The following is a 14,609-nucleotide window of genomic DNA, read 5'->3' as shown; positions in this document are numbered from 1 at the left end:
TTATTCTATACTAACTGCGTTTGTGTAAAGGAAGCCCAAGAGAATACTATTCTTTTAGACAGCAAGATGAAAAGGAATATACAACTGTGCAATACACATTAGAATACATACAACAAAACCATCAGGCATGGGGCTTCTAAGTAATTGCACTACAGGTTTGGTTATGGCATGAGTATGAAGCCAGGCTAGTCCTTTGTTCAAACCCCCCCGCCCAAAAAACAAAGCTGCAAACGGCTGGCAATTTAAGAACAAGTACTTGTCCCCATATCTTATGACAAAATTGAGTGATAGCCTTTGTGGTATTACATGGCATCTACAGAAAGAACGTCTTTGGATGCTTTTGTCTTGAAAATTTATACTTAAATGCCTTCATGTCTAATTTGATATAAAATGTTGTAAGTTTACTTACCACTTACATTTGCCAGTTAAAAGCTACATAATCTTACTGCCTCACTTGGCCTATCACAGTATACTTTGTTGCTCAAAATGTAGTATATCAATGACTACAGGCATCAGAAGCCTTTGGGGTTAAAAAATCAGATTACTGAACCCCAAATCTTTATGGGGGTAACATGGAGTCAGCACTTTACACAAGCATTCCAAGTAAATTTTTGCATCCAGAAGTCTGCGTTTGTGTGAGAAAAATGAAAAATGAGGCCAAGGGAGTTGAAACCTTTATTTTTTTTTCCTCAGAGATTTTATCCATTACCAAACATGAGCCTCATCGCCTATTCTTGTAGAGAGAACAGGAAGGGAAAACATGGCATCAACAGATGGGGTATCAACTGGAGAACGATGAGACCAGTCATTGCCCTTTCAAAAACATTTTCTTCTTGGCCTGCAGTGCAAGACCAGACACTGTGAGGTGGGCTGTCTCTTAATTCTTAACAGCCAAATAATCTTTTCCTCTAAAATATGAAACCGAGGACAAGAGGCAATGTGAGTTCTCTCACCACCTGTCCCTACTACTGCCCCCTTTCAGAGGCCAACAGCTTGACAACATAGAATGAAAGCTGTCGCTTTCTGCTCCTTACCCATCTCTGCTGGCCCATCCGCAGGTGGAGCTATTATTGGGACTTCTCTGACACCTGACACCTGTGACCCCAAGGGGAGTGTTGACCCGCTGCTCTCCAATTCAAATGTCATTGTTCTAATTATACAGAGGCTACATGAGAATCTTTTTCAGTAAGTCCAATAGGTGACAAGGTGACTGAAGTATCTAGAGGACACGGAGTGAGTTTCTCCCTCCTCACACGTTTTCTTTCTCTCATATATACACATAATTCTTTCTTCTTAGAAAGAGATTAAGTGGCCTTGCAAACAATGACCCTGGCAAGATGATGATCACGCTGATACCTCCACAGACTCAATCTCTGGAATGTTTACACAAGGACTTCCAATTTATTTGTTCAGCCCAAGTTGCGACTTGGAGACTGACACAAAGCTGAGTTGTCCCTGGAATTCCTGAATTCAAAAGACATCATGCAGGCATCAACCTATATTTATCTCCAGGTCTGCCAAAGACGAAAGCAAGTAGATAGGTGGGAAAGGTGACATTTTTTTCAAGGTCACTGAATATTCTAGTTAAGAACAGGTGGGCAAGAATAAAGTTTGGGCTCATCTTCTATCACAGGTGAAAAGAGCTTGGCAGGTTTTTATAAGACTTATGCCACAACCTAAAAATAATTCATTCTGCAAGGCATGAAATAGTTCTTGCTTTATAAAAATAGTACCATGATTTTTAAAAAACGCACTTCTATCGAAGGCACCATGTTCCAATACTGCATAAAAAGTGTCCCACTTAAAGCAGAACAAGATACCCCACCTCCATCCATCCCTTCCTTCCCTGTTCCCCTCCCAACCAGAGGCATGTCACTCCTGGGACATTGTTCTGGGTGGTAGGGATGCCAAGGCCACCTAAGGCCAGAAGAATTGGAAGGCCTTGCATGGTTAAGCACGCCACGATTGAAAAGCAAAGGGTCAGCTGTCTTCATCTAGGATCTCTGGATGTTCCTTCCAGAAAGCATCCCCGATGATATCACAGTGCAAGGGCACTGGCTTAGTCCTGGTTCGGGTCACTTCCATCTTTTTTCCTTCCATTTCTGCTGGCAGCTTAACTTCTTTTGTCGTGACTTCATCCACCTACAGGCAAGTTAAAATATTGACACTGTTAACTGGAGAGTGGGTTTAGGAAGGGAAGGGGGGGATGCGAGGGCAGTTTGCTTTTTTATTTTATATACTTCTGACACATATATATGTTTATCGAGAGATACAGATACAACACACATATGTATATCTCAACATACATGAACTTCTTTACAATTAAGAAATACTTTTAAAAATGTTATGTTGCTATATTCTAAAAGGACATTTAAGAACAAAGGAGGAGTTTCATGTACCTTGTTAGCAATAACTGTAGAACTAATGGTATATTAGCTCTCCCACTTGCATTAAGAAGTACCCAAGTCTGTGCCAAACAACAAATGTGTTTTAAAAATACTAATAAAAGAGCTGAAGTTGCTAGTAGAATGACTCACTCTTAAGGTTGCCCTTAAGACTTGAAAACATTCATTTCAGGAAAAAACTACTTTAGGTGGGAGGAAATACATTTAGAGAAATCATTATGCCCAGGAGCGGATACAGAGAGAAAATACTGGTAGAATTAAGGACTTAGGTAAATGTACAGACTTATTATAGAATATTAAGGTAAGTATGAATGTCTGGGGAATCTCATAAACCTTCTGTAAGTGTCAGAACCCTCAGATCAACATCTCTCAGGGCCTCCTATTACAGTTGTTACAGGACGGACCATTTCATGGTATTATGCAGTGTGGGAGAAAGTATTCTTTAAATGTTCAGTGAATGCAAAAATACTTTTATCTGCACTGCAACCCTTTATCAGGGTTTTACTTGATTTGGGAAGAGCTCATGACACAGAAAAATAAGTGTACTAGTTCCAAAATTCTGTGATTCTACTTACAGGGGAGATTCCAGATCACAGAGTTCACTGACAAACACAATGAGCCCTGACCACAAAAAAAAAAGTGCATCAAAATAGTAATCTCTAGCATCTTGTTTCGGAAAGGATCTACTTTGTGTTAGCAACTGCAGTCACAGTGGTTTCCGGGCAGCAGGCAAGACACCCTCGGGATGAGCACAGGCTCATCCTTCCTGACCTCCACTTTCCCCGGGACACAACAGCATTACCTTCCGCCATATCAACACAGTTCCTTTCCTATACATTAGTGGCTCACTATTGTAGTTGATGTTGAATTCAGAGAACAAAATCTCATTCTTGTCTGCCGCAAGAGTTCCCTGAGGAAATAAAAACAGATATAAAAAGCTTTGTAAGTCTTCTCTCCCCGCTACCATTCCACCCTCGACCTAAACTTCCATAAACAAATCACGAAGGGGAAGTGTTCTGTCAAACATCTTTTGATACTAATGAATTTGCATTTTAAGAGTAGGTCAAAACTTATTTAGATGTGTAAATTCATAAAATTCTGTAGCAAACAATGGCTTCACAAGTCATGACTGTGATGGGGTGACAGGAATTAATACTGAGAACCTATTCTGTACTAGATACTTTACATATGTTTTATTTGAACCTCATAACCATCTCCATTTTAGAGATGATAACTCTGAAGCCTAGAAAGTTAATATAAATTGCTCAAGATTAAAGGTTGTTCTTATTCTTCTAAGAAGAACAAAATCAAAACTTGGCTCTTCCAAACTGGATAGACCTATTAGGATTCCTATTATTGTTATATGTAAATCTTCATCATTATTATTAATGACAACCATTTACTGAGTGAAGTACCAGGCATTGTACTAGGAGCTATTATAACACATCAATCATTTCATAGTTAGTCGTCCTACAAGAAACAGTTAACTAATAATAAAAGCCAGTGTTTAAGTACTTACAATGTGCTTTGTACTATCCTACGTGTTTTATATGCATCATGCCATTCACCATAAATCTATGAGGTAGGAACTATTACTTTCCACATTTTACCTATAAAGAACTAAGGCAGAGAGAATAAAATTGAACAGAAGCACGATCTGAGTACAATTATTTGACTCCCAGAGCCCAGACTCTTAATACACTGCGGTCATAAACCGGAGAAACTATAGGTGCCCAGCAGGCAGTGGCAATGAGGGAAAAGGATAGGTGGGATGACCCCCCAAAAAAGCACACGCCCTGTCTAAAGAGAGCAGCCAATATTCAGCTCCAGCCAAGCGTTACCACATGGGAATGCAAAGCCAATGTCACTGATTCCATTTCCAGCTGAGAATACTGCAGCTCAGGGAGAAGCACTAAATCACACAGTGTCACAGAGCAAGCAAAGCAGCACAGCTGCTACTAGGATGATTTTTATATCCTTTCAAAACAAAGCTGTAAAGAGAGCTTGAAGAGAATGCAAAATGTCATGGGAGAGCCTATAGCAAACTGTCCCCAGTTAAGTATTCATACAGTAAGATCTTTATACCTGTAATCTCTCTTGGGCTTGTACTGGTGTTAGTCCAGACTGTTGTACGAGTGCCCAGAAAACTGTATTATAAAGATTATTGATGTGACCTGTAACGAGAATAAAGTAGTACTGTTTATACACACATAATCTTTATTCAGGATTCACACTTCAAAGAATACTAGAGCCCCACCTCTCTCCTCTTTAATGAGATCTCAGAGACATTTACAGACCTGCCCGAAATCATACACAGGAAACATGGAGGGAAGTAAGCAAGCAGAAACAAACTTACTTCCTAACTGTTTTATTGTATCATTTGTTATGCTTTACACAAATCTGTTCAGTTGTGCATTAAGCTTAGGAATACTTTAAAAGTTACATGATTTACATTATTCCTACCTCTTTTCCAATTCTTCTGGCAAAGTCAAGATATACCAAATGAGAAAAAGTCTCACAAACATTTCATCACAGTCATGTAAGGCAGGGGTCACAATTCAAATACCCACTCAGACCAGCACAGACATAAATGCATAAAGCAGAGTAAGTGACCCCCAGGGAACAACAGGGACCAGGGGCACACTGGCTTCTGTGTGAGTACATGCGTATGTATGAAAAGGCAGCAGTCACGACACAGGTTCTGTCCAATACTAAGTGGGAATATAGACCTACTACTCCCAGATCTTCTGATTTAAAAACAAAAAAAAAGCTGGAAATAGGGAGTATTTACATGAAATCTCCCAATTTTTCATTTTCAACTAATTTTTTTAAAAACTGAAATATTGCATTCTAAACAAAGTATATGTGAGCCAAAACTATACCAGATCATCACCTCTACAGTATGGAATTGGTGGTTTAATTATATCTGTTTAGTTCCCTTCACTTACAATCTGCTTGCCGCCAGCTGAGATAGTCCTTTAAGGTCTGGTTGTTAGGATACACCACAACTCTTCCATCAAAGCCTGGGGGATACAGGAGGGGCTGGTCCTCAAAGTAATGCTGCCAATAAAACACGTAGCTGGAGGCGAACTGGGAGGCCACGTGAGTCATGAACTTACTTGCAAGTATAAGGCACATTGGGTGAAGAAAAGAGAAAACACATGATATTAATTCAACACCATGACAGAGCCTGTGGGTGCAACAGAGAGATTACACAAACTGCTCAGCATGCCAAGAGATAAAATGTGTCGGGCCAAGAAAAACTACTTTAATTTTCAGTTACATATTTGAAATGTAGCCTGCCTCTCCTTCTAGTCCTATAAGTAATTTACAAATACCAAAGTTTTCTCTGTATGTAATGCAAATTTATGGTTCAAAAGGTTTTGTGGGTTTTTTTGTCTTGGAAGGAGGGGAACCATTGTTCTAAAAACATACGAATTTATTATGTGATTTGTTTCCTGTGAATTTCAAAATACTCAAATATTAGATTTGTCTATTTTGTACTGAAATACTGAAAACCTCCTTAATTAAAGGTTTAAGCAATACTGCAACGATTGTATAGAATATCACTGGCTAAAGCCAACCTATGAATCATTAATATTATATACCATGATTTATTTTTCTAATCTTAATGTTTAATGTCAAATCAGTCTAGAAGCTAAGGTGACAGGGAACAGAGGGGAAAGAATCAGATAAAAAGGGATACGGAATGCTCAGATATCAAATGGAAGTGTAACAGTCCAAACAGGAATATACACACATTCTGCAGCTACAAATACTGCAGATACCATCTGTGGTCTGCAAGTCTGTGTTTAAGGTAAGCAGAAACCAGATGCTGGTAGGAAGTATTCTGAAGGAGCTAGGCCATGGAATTACCTGGCTCTTCTTTTAAACCAATTGCTTTTCCGCTTGAACACAAAGCTGTACTCATCACTCTGTCCATATGCAATCACAATATCCTCTAGTTCTTCCATTACAGTCTGAGCACATTTGGTCATGAGGTGAAGAGCACGACTATCATTAGGTTTTGCAAAGTTGTGCTTCTCAGAAAACCTTCATTAAGAGAAAAAGAGGAGGAAAAAAGGGCATGAATGGAAGAAAGCTTGTCATTAACACCACAGATCAAAGAGGAAGATACTGTAATAGTGTCACGAGTCCAAATATTCCACTAGCCACAACCTAATCCATTTCTTCACAGTGCAGGGTTTTTTTTTGCCCTGACCAACTGAGAAAAGGAGACATAACTGCTAAGCCTCAATTCCCTTTTCTGTGAAATGGTGAACAGAGAGTATTTACTTTGAATTGTCCTGAAGATTGGGGGAGGATAATAACTGTAATTATGCCTGGCTCCTTAGAAGTGCTCAATAAATGTTAGTTACAATAATCATTACTATTAAAGTAGAACTTCTAAAAAATTAAATTTACATCTTTTTGTTACACTTCTTTCTGCTTTTCTTTCTATTTTTTCCTCCTGAATCCAGTCCATGTGGCCTGTTACTGACAACGAAGTAAGAACATACTGTAAAGTGTTGCCCACAGCAAGGCCTAAACAGTCCTCTGAACAGTCAGCACTCAGACATCTAACAAAATAGCTGGGCAATTGCCTGAAGAGGTAAGTACTGTGCACGAGTGACTTTTTCCACCAGGTCCTTGCTCGCGGGTCTCTCACGCCAGCTTTTCACCAGGGGAGCACCCTACCTTATTTAACTACCCTGACCAGCTTGCTTTCAAGCATTTCGCAACGAGTACATAGACTGACGCTCAATGACGCGCGCTCATTGGCTGCCGCGTTACCCTGGTGACCATGAGCCGGGGCCTACGACAGGAGATGCTGGGTTCCCCGGAAGCGCTGGCGCACCACGCGGCTAAAAGCCGTTCTCACTCACCTATGGAAATTTCTGCCGTCCAGTCGCACCACCACCCAGCAGTGGGCCAGGCAGGTGTCGTCAGCCTCGAAGTCCCGCACGTACTCGAATTTGCTCTTTGCCATGGTCGCCCCCAATTTCAGGCACCGTTTCAGAGTGACGGAAGTGGAGGCCCAGCAATCGCGAATCTTCACGTTGCAAGCAGCCCACATTCCCGCCCACATGCCATCCCCGCGGAAGGGAAGAGACCAGAGAGCCGCCCCGGAAGTTCCTGCCTCGTCATGGCCGCTCTAGCTAACGTGGAGGTCGGCGGCTGTCTCGCCTCTCCTTGTAGTCCTCCATCCACTTCCGGGCCTCGAAAGAGCGCTCCATTTTTCTTTTTGCTCTACTTACGATTGCTCGCTTTTCCTCTGTTGTAGAACAAATCATTATAACAAAGTTTTTAAAATTTTTCTTCTAACTTCGAAGTTTTGTGATGTTTTTCTTTACAAACAACATTTGTTAATTTGTTGTAGAAAATGTAAAATATCTGAAGTACTTCATAGCTCCCCTCTCCATGCCAAAGTATTGGAGCTTCCTTCCAGTCTCTTTTCTCTTTGTATATTTATGTTTAAACAGGGAACACACAAAATTGGAATCATATACCTATAGAATTTTTAATATTTTTTCCACTCACCTTGAGTATTTTCAAATGTCATTAAATATTCTAAAGCGTGATTTAAAAAGAAGAACGGATTCATTCCAACATATGGACATACTAAAATTATTCAAAATTTGTTGCTAGTAGATAATAGTAACAATAAAACCCTTTTATTTGCATTATGGTTTATAAAGCTCTTTTGAGTTCATAACTGTTTTTATCCTCAAGAAAATTATTCATACAATATAGAAAGATATATGGTAAAAAAGTAAGTTTCTTGCTAACTCCTAACTTCCTACCTTAGGCAATTACTGTTACCAGTTTCTTGTATATCCATCCAGGGAGAGATACAGATATATAGATGATACAGATAAATATACAGATAGAGATGTAGAGCTAGAGCTAGAGAGAGAGAGAGATAAATGATATAGGTGATGCCCTGTTTCCTTGAAAATAAGACCTAGCCGCGTCTTTTGGAGCAAAAATTAATATAAGACCCGGTCTTATATTATATAAGACCCCCTCTTACAGTAAAATAAGACGGGGTCTTAATTTTTGCTCCAAAAGACGCATTAGAGCTGATTATCCGGCTAGGTCTTATTTTCGGGGAAACACGGTATAGATACAGATATATGGCAAAGCAATAGGATGTTACTTCTTCCCTCCCCATACTTCCTTCTTCCACCACCTGCCTTCAGCCCCCACCCCACCCCCAGGACAAGTAGTGGCAGGTGGGGGAGGGGGATGCCTTCAACTGCAGACAAGAAGGGAGAACTGCTTCCTCACGTTCCAGCTGCGGACCTGCTGAGTTTGCCTGGTGCTGCCACCATAGGAAGGCACCAGGAGAGTCACTGGAAGATGATGAGAGGTATCATCTCTCCCGCTCCCTTCAAGTTTGGGACTGTATGTGAATGTAGAGATCACTGACTACATTATACTCGGAGGTTTCTGGAGCAGCCTAGGCCAGTAGATGAGAAGGAGCAGCCATGTGATGTGCTGAGGAAAGGATGGGCACATCTCACTGCAGTTCTCCCTAGACTTTGAGGCCTGGAAAAAGTCATCATCACCATCAGTCCCATAAGAAGGAGCTCAGTAGTTAGAGGGGAAGGCAGGAGCTGGTAGCTACCTATGAGGTCACGGGGCAAGTGAAGTCACCCCTCCTGGAGGGGATTTGGAGACAAAGCTGGAAGAACCAAAGGAGCTATGGCTGCTCCTCTTCAAAGATCCTAAATGACCTAATGCTAAAAATGGCCCCAGGACAACCATACACCACGTCAAAGCAGGAAGAGAGAAGACTTCCCACCACCAGGTTGAAGGCCAGTTATATAAGGAGGCCTCTGCCTCTCCTACACCCCAGCCCAGACTTCAATGGGACAAGAATTAACCTTGAAAAGAAGGGCTGATCCAGAGGACCTCAGATCCAGGCCATGCCTCCCACCTCCACTCCACAGTGCTGGAGTGGGAGCAGCATGAAAGAGCAGACCCAGGGCCTCCCACTCCAAGCCCTTCAGTAATGGGTCTGGGTTGTACTGGGGGTGGGGAGAGGGGTGGTAATGATGCTTGTCACAAAAAGACAGATACTATATGATTCTGGAAACTCAATGAGGTGCTTAGAGTAGTCAAATTCATCAAGAAAGAAAGTGGAGTGATAGTTATTAGGATAAGGGGAGTGGGCAAAGGGGAGTTGTTTAATGGGTGTAGAATTTCAATTTTGTAAAATGAAAAGAGTTCTGGAGATTGGTTGCACAACAATATGAATATACTTCACACTACTGAACTGTGCACTTAAAATGGTTAAGATGGTACATTTTACATTATATGTATTTTACCACAATTAAAAATAATTTAAAAATCCTGTACACAACAGATATTTATGACCTAACTGAACACTGATGTCTATTTTTAAAAATTTTCTGTTACTAAAAAGGTCACTTACTCACTGAGGCTGACAAAAAGAAAAAAATTGTCTTTAGTATGGAAGTCATATTTCAGTTTGCCTTCCCCGATGCTGACTCATTTCATTTGTACTAAGAGCTGCATTATGTAAATGAAATTCAGGGTGGAGGGGATAAGAAGAAGGAATAATTTATCTCTATAGTCTCCTTCCCTGCTCTAAACCACTCTAATCAAATTTCTGGCTGGAAGTAATGTACAGTACATGTTTCCAGGAACAGGCTGCCTCATTCTGTCATGGTTTTGAAGTTGTGGTTTTTGCCTGCCCAGCATCCCTTTTTCTGTCTTCTGACAATGGCACCCCAACTGTCCTTTCCTCAACCTCAGACCATTTGGTTCATGTGGGGATAAGCCGATCTCACCTTTGCTCTGAGGTGAGCACATGACCAGAACCACTGTAGTGTCTCACTGGATTACAGAAAGGCCCCCTCTCTGGCAGACATAGGCATGCATCAGGCGAAGGATTGGTAAGTACGATCTGCACTAGATTTCAGCCCCTGCTTGTCCTCTTTGCAGTGAACACAGCACACATATTTGTGGTGGCCTCAGCAATAACCAAGACTTGACCAGCCAGGTTCAGAGATGCGCACCTGACAAGCCAGGCCATCGAGACTGTCTGGCACTCTGCTAGAAGGACTGGGAAAACAGACTCTCTTCCTATTAGAATAACTACACTGGTGGCCACATTGTCTTCAAGAAGGAAGAGCATGCCCATAGGAATTAGGCCAATACAAAGGGAACCATTGGAGAGATGGAGAAAAATATTTCTGATGACCTTGGGCATCATGCCTGCAGCCAGTGCTTCTCCTGGACTCTTACAATTTCCAGGAGGGCAGGGACCTTGCTTAATATTTTTCAAAGCTATATCCCCCATGCCTAAAACAATACCTGGCACATGGGAAGCAACCAATAAATATTTGTTGAGCTATTATGCCAATAATTTCCTTTTTTGTATATGAAATTGGGTTTTTAGAAGTCTTAATTCATTGGGGTAAAAATAAATAATAACCTCATTTTCCCCAGTTAACTGCTCTCTCATGTTCTCTTTCTTGCTGCTTAGCAATTCCGTGAAAGAATCTTGGCCAGATCCCATAACTTCCAGGTTAGTAAAATGTGTTAGTACTGGTATTCAAATTTTGGTCAAGAACACTGTGCTCCGCCATTGCAGGCAACTTTCTCCCTCTCAGTCCCATTCCTGTATCACCTCAGGGTAGGAAGGTGATTAATAGATAGATAGAGCAGGTATGGTTCTGGCTTTTTCCAACAAGCCTTTCAGGGTGGTAGCTGGCCCCAAACTAGTAGGGGCTCTTTGAACTTAGAAATGGGCTACTTCACATCTTATGTTCTCAGTTCTGGACCTCTGGTACAATTTCAGAGCAACAAGTGGGAAAAATCCCACTTAACATCTTGTTTATCAGGTTTAAGTTGGATCAAAATGCAATTCACATAGATGAGATGAACTTGAAAAAAAATAGGATGACATTTGGCATAAATTCAGGAATGTGCGTAATATATGCAAAGTAGATTGAGGGACATGTGAAGACCCACAAAGACAGAGAAAGTAGGGAATGGTAAAAAACTATAAGACACAAAATGAAACGTGAAGATATTAAGTACAAGGTAAGGACTTTGGCCTTGATCTATCTAATGGTATTTTAGGAAAATTAATCTGGCTATGGTGTGAAGGGTAAATGAGAGTGAAGAAAACCCAGAGGCAGCTAGCCAACTGAGAATCTACTTCAATATTTTAGATATGCGGTACTGATTAAAAAGATGAGATAGATGAAGAAAAGAAAAACAAAGAACTTGGTATCCATAAAATGTTTTGAGGTCCTAAATCGTCACAAAGAGCTTTAATCCTTTTTAGAAAAAGCAAGGCATTGTGCTATCTTGAATGGATATAAATATTATTATTGATACAGGAACAGAATTATGTTCAATGAAGTACAAATTCCACCACATAACTAACTACGAGTTATTTATAGGGCTGCATATTGAGTGCCTCATAATAATTTGGCCCTGAATGGACCATAAATTGGTAGCAAAATTGATACAGGCAGACATGTTTTAATTTAATTTTTCCAGTGCCTGGGGTGGTTTATTGAAAAGAATTTGAAATCTTCATGCCCATATAAAAGTGAAACCTGAAATGTGAACTGACTTTCTATTTAGCTTATATAGTTATTCATTCCTAAGCAATGGAAATTAAAGGTAAAAGGAAATCTAGTAATTTTTGAGTAATTTGCTTGGGAAGAATTATTTCCTAATCCAAGTCCAAAGACCATAGCAGAAATCAATTTTTAAAAAACCAGCAAAATAATTGAGAAAATCAGGGAAACTGATAGTTGGCTCCTTGAAAAGATCTATGGAATTGATAAAACTTTAGTAAAATAACCAAGAAGAAGAAAAGATACAAATTACCAAAATTAGGAATGAAAAGAGGAAACGTTTTGAACCCTACAGAAATTAAAAGGATTATAAAGGAATATTATGAACAATCTTGTGTCAACAATTTGACAACTTTGTTAAAATAGGCAAATTCGTAGACAGAAATGATCAACTTGACTCAAGGAGAAATATAAAATTTGAATAGACCTTTATCAAATGAAGAAATTAGTTAACTGAGATATTTAAAAATCTTCCTACAAAGGAAAGTCCACACCCAGATGACTTTCTTTACTGGCGAATCCTATCAACATTTAAGGAATTATAATACCAATCAAACACAAACCCTTTCAAAAATAGAAGAGAAGGGAACATTTTCTAGCTCATTTTACCCTGATACCAAAGCTGCAGACAAAGATATCACAAGAAACTATAAACAAATACTCTTCATGAATATAAATGCTAAAATTCTTTATCAAAATAGCAATTGGATCCAGTAATTTATAGAAAGGATTATGCATTATGACCAAGTGGAGTTTATCCAGGAATGCAGATTAGTTTAACATCTGAATATCAATTAATGTATTGCACATATTAATAGAATAAAGCAGGAGTCAGCAAACTACAGCCATAGGCCAAATTTGGAATACCTTTTGTTTTTGTAAAAAAAGTTTTATTGAAACACAATCACCCCCACTCATTTATATGTTGTCTATACTTGCTTTCATACTACAATAGAGTTGATTGGTTGCAACAGAGATCATATAGCTCACAAAACCAAAACATATTTACTATATGGCCCTTTCTGGATAATGTTGCTGACCCCTGGAACAAAGGAAAGCCATATGATCATCTCAATAGATGTAGAAAAAGCGTTTGGTAATATCCAACAAACATTCAGGATCAAGCTCTCCACAAACAAGGAATAGAAGAAAACGTCTTTAATTTGATAAATGGCAGCTACATGAAAGCTACACAACATCAAGCTTAAAGATGAAAGACAATGCTTTGCGCCTAACACTGGTTACAAAGCAAGGATGTCCACTGTCACCACTTCTGTTCAACATTGAACTGGAGCTTCCATGCAGTGCAACAAGGCAAAAAAATATGAATATAGAATCAATATACAACTAACTAGAGATGAAGTTAAGAAAACAATTACACTCACAACAGCATCAAAAAATATTCAGAAATAAATTTAACAAAAGAAATGCAGAACTGTTCACTGGAAATTACAAAACATTGTAAATTAAAAGACAATGTCCTGAAACTGGATTGAGTGATGGTTATATAATTTTATAAATGTATTTAAACTCACTGAATTTTACTTTTAATTATATACTTACAATAAAGCTGTTTGTTTTTTTTAAAAAAAAAAGATTGCTTTTCCGTTGAAAACACACTCCCTGTATACTGTTTACATTGCTGTCACAGAGAATTGTCATGTCACTTTTTTTAAATTACTAATTCAGGTTGGAATATGAATTAGACTTGCACAAAATCAACACTAACTTGATTTATTTTTCTGTGTTTCATCAGCCTTTATGTCTGTACTTGGCTCTTTCGGTTAAACCCTAGTTCAGCAGTTCTCAAAGTGTGGTTCAGGGACTGACCCAGAGATCTGCTAGGTTAATACAATTTGCAGAATAATTCTAAGACAATATTTGCCTTTTTCACTTCATTCTCTCATGAGTGTACAGTGAAGCTTTCTAGAGTCTATACAGCACATCAATTCGACAACAGATTAAATGCAGAAAAAGACATGAGAATACAACTGTTTTTTTGTTTTGTTTTGCTTTGTTTTAAATTAAGTCAGACATTGGTTCACAATGCCACCCTTCTAATTTTGGGGAAAATATTTTTATCATGAAAATGTGTTATGTTAACATGTAATGGATTTAGTATTGATATTTTAAATGAATTGATAACAAAACATTGTTTAATGTCTCAGTTTTTATTTATAACATGGCAAATATTAATAGATAAAGCCACATAAATAAAAGCTCTTTGTGATCTTCAATCATTTCTGTGGGCATAAAAGGTTCCTGAGATAGGAACTTTGAGAACCACTGCCCTTGTGTACTTGCCTGATATAAGAACTGTTTGCCACATTTGACAACAGGGATTAGAAAGAGAATTGGGGCAGGTTTTCTGAGAGATAACTTGTCTTGGTTAAAAAAAATCATCTGCATCAAGATAAATCTATCGCTTTTAGTTAGGACATCTTTTAGAAATATAGCAAATGTTAATACAAGATTTCTTTTTCTTGGTGACATTTAATGGAAATACACACAGTCCTTGTAAAAGAAGAGGCACAGGCATGGAAAGGACTTGGAGCAGAGCCTAGCAAAACAGTAAGCC

At 39.1% G+C, this 14,609-nt stretch overlaps 1 protein-coding gene across 1 annotated transcript; it reads right to left on the bottom strand.

Annotated features, from left to right (window-relative positions):
• Positions 1-662: 662 nt before the first annotated feature.
• Positions 663-7,527, bottom strand: THG1L (tRNA-histidine guanylyltransferase 1 like). Its single transcript, XM_019740399.3, has 6 exons — positions 7,292-7,527; positions 6,282-6,458; positions 5,354-5,523; positions 4,491-4,579; positions 3,208-3,315; positions 663-2,142 (listed from the first exon to the last, which is right to left on the bottom strand). Exons 1-6 carry the CDS (start codon positions 7,492-7,494, stop codon positions 1,981-1,983), a joined length of 909 nt encoding a protein of 302 aa, XP_019595958.2. The 5' UTR covers positions 7,495-7,527; the 3' UTR covers positions 663-1,980.
• Between the last annotated feature and the right edge of the window lie 7,082 nt (positions 7,528-14,609).

The sequence above is a fragment of the Rhinolophus sinicus genome, chromosome 5, assembly GCF_057876585.1.
Source record: "Rhinolophus sinicus isolate RSI-liver-muscle chromosome 5, RSI-T2T, whole genome shotgun sequence".
Lineage (NCBI taxonomy): Eukaryota > Metazoa > Chordata > Mammalia > Chiroptera > Rhinolophidae > Rhinolophus > Rhinolophus sinicus.
This window is presented reverse-complemented; position numbering and strand designations above follow the sequence as displayed.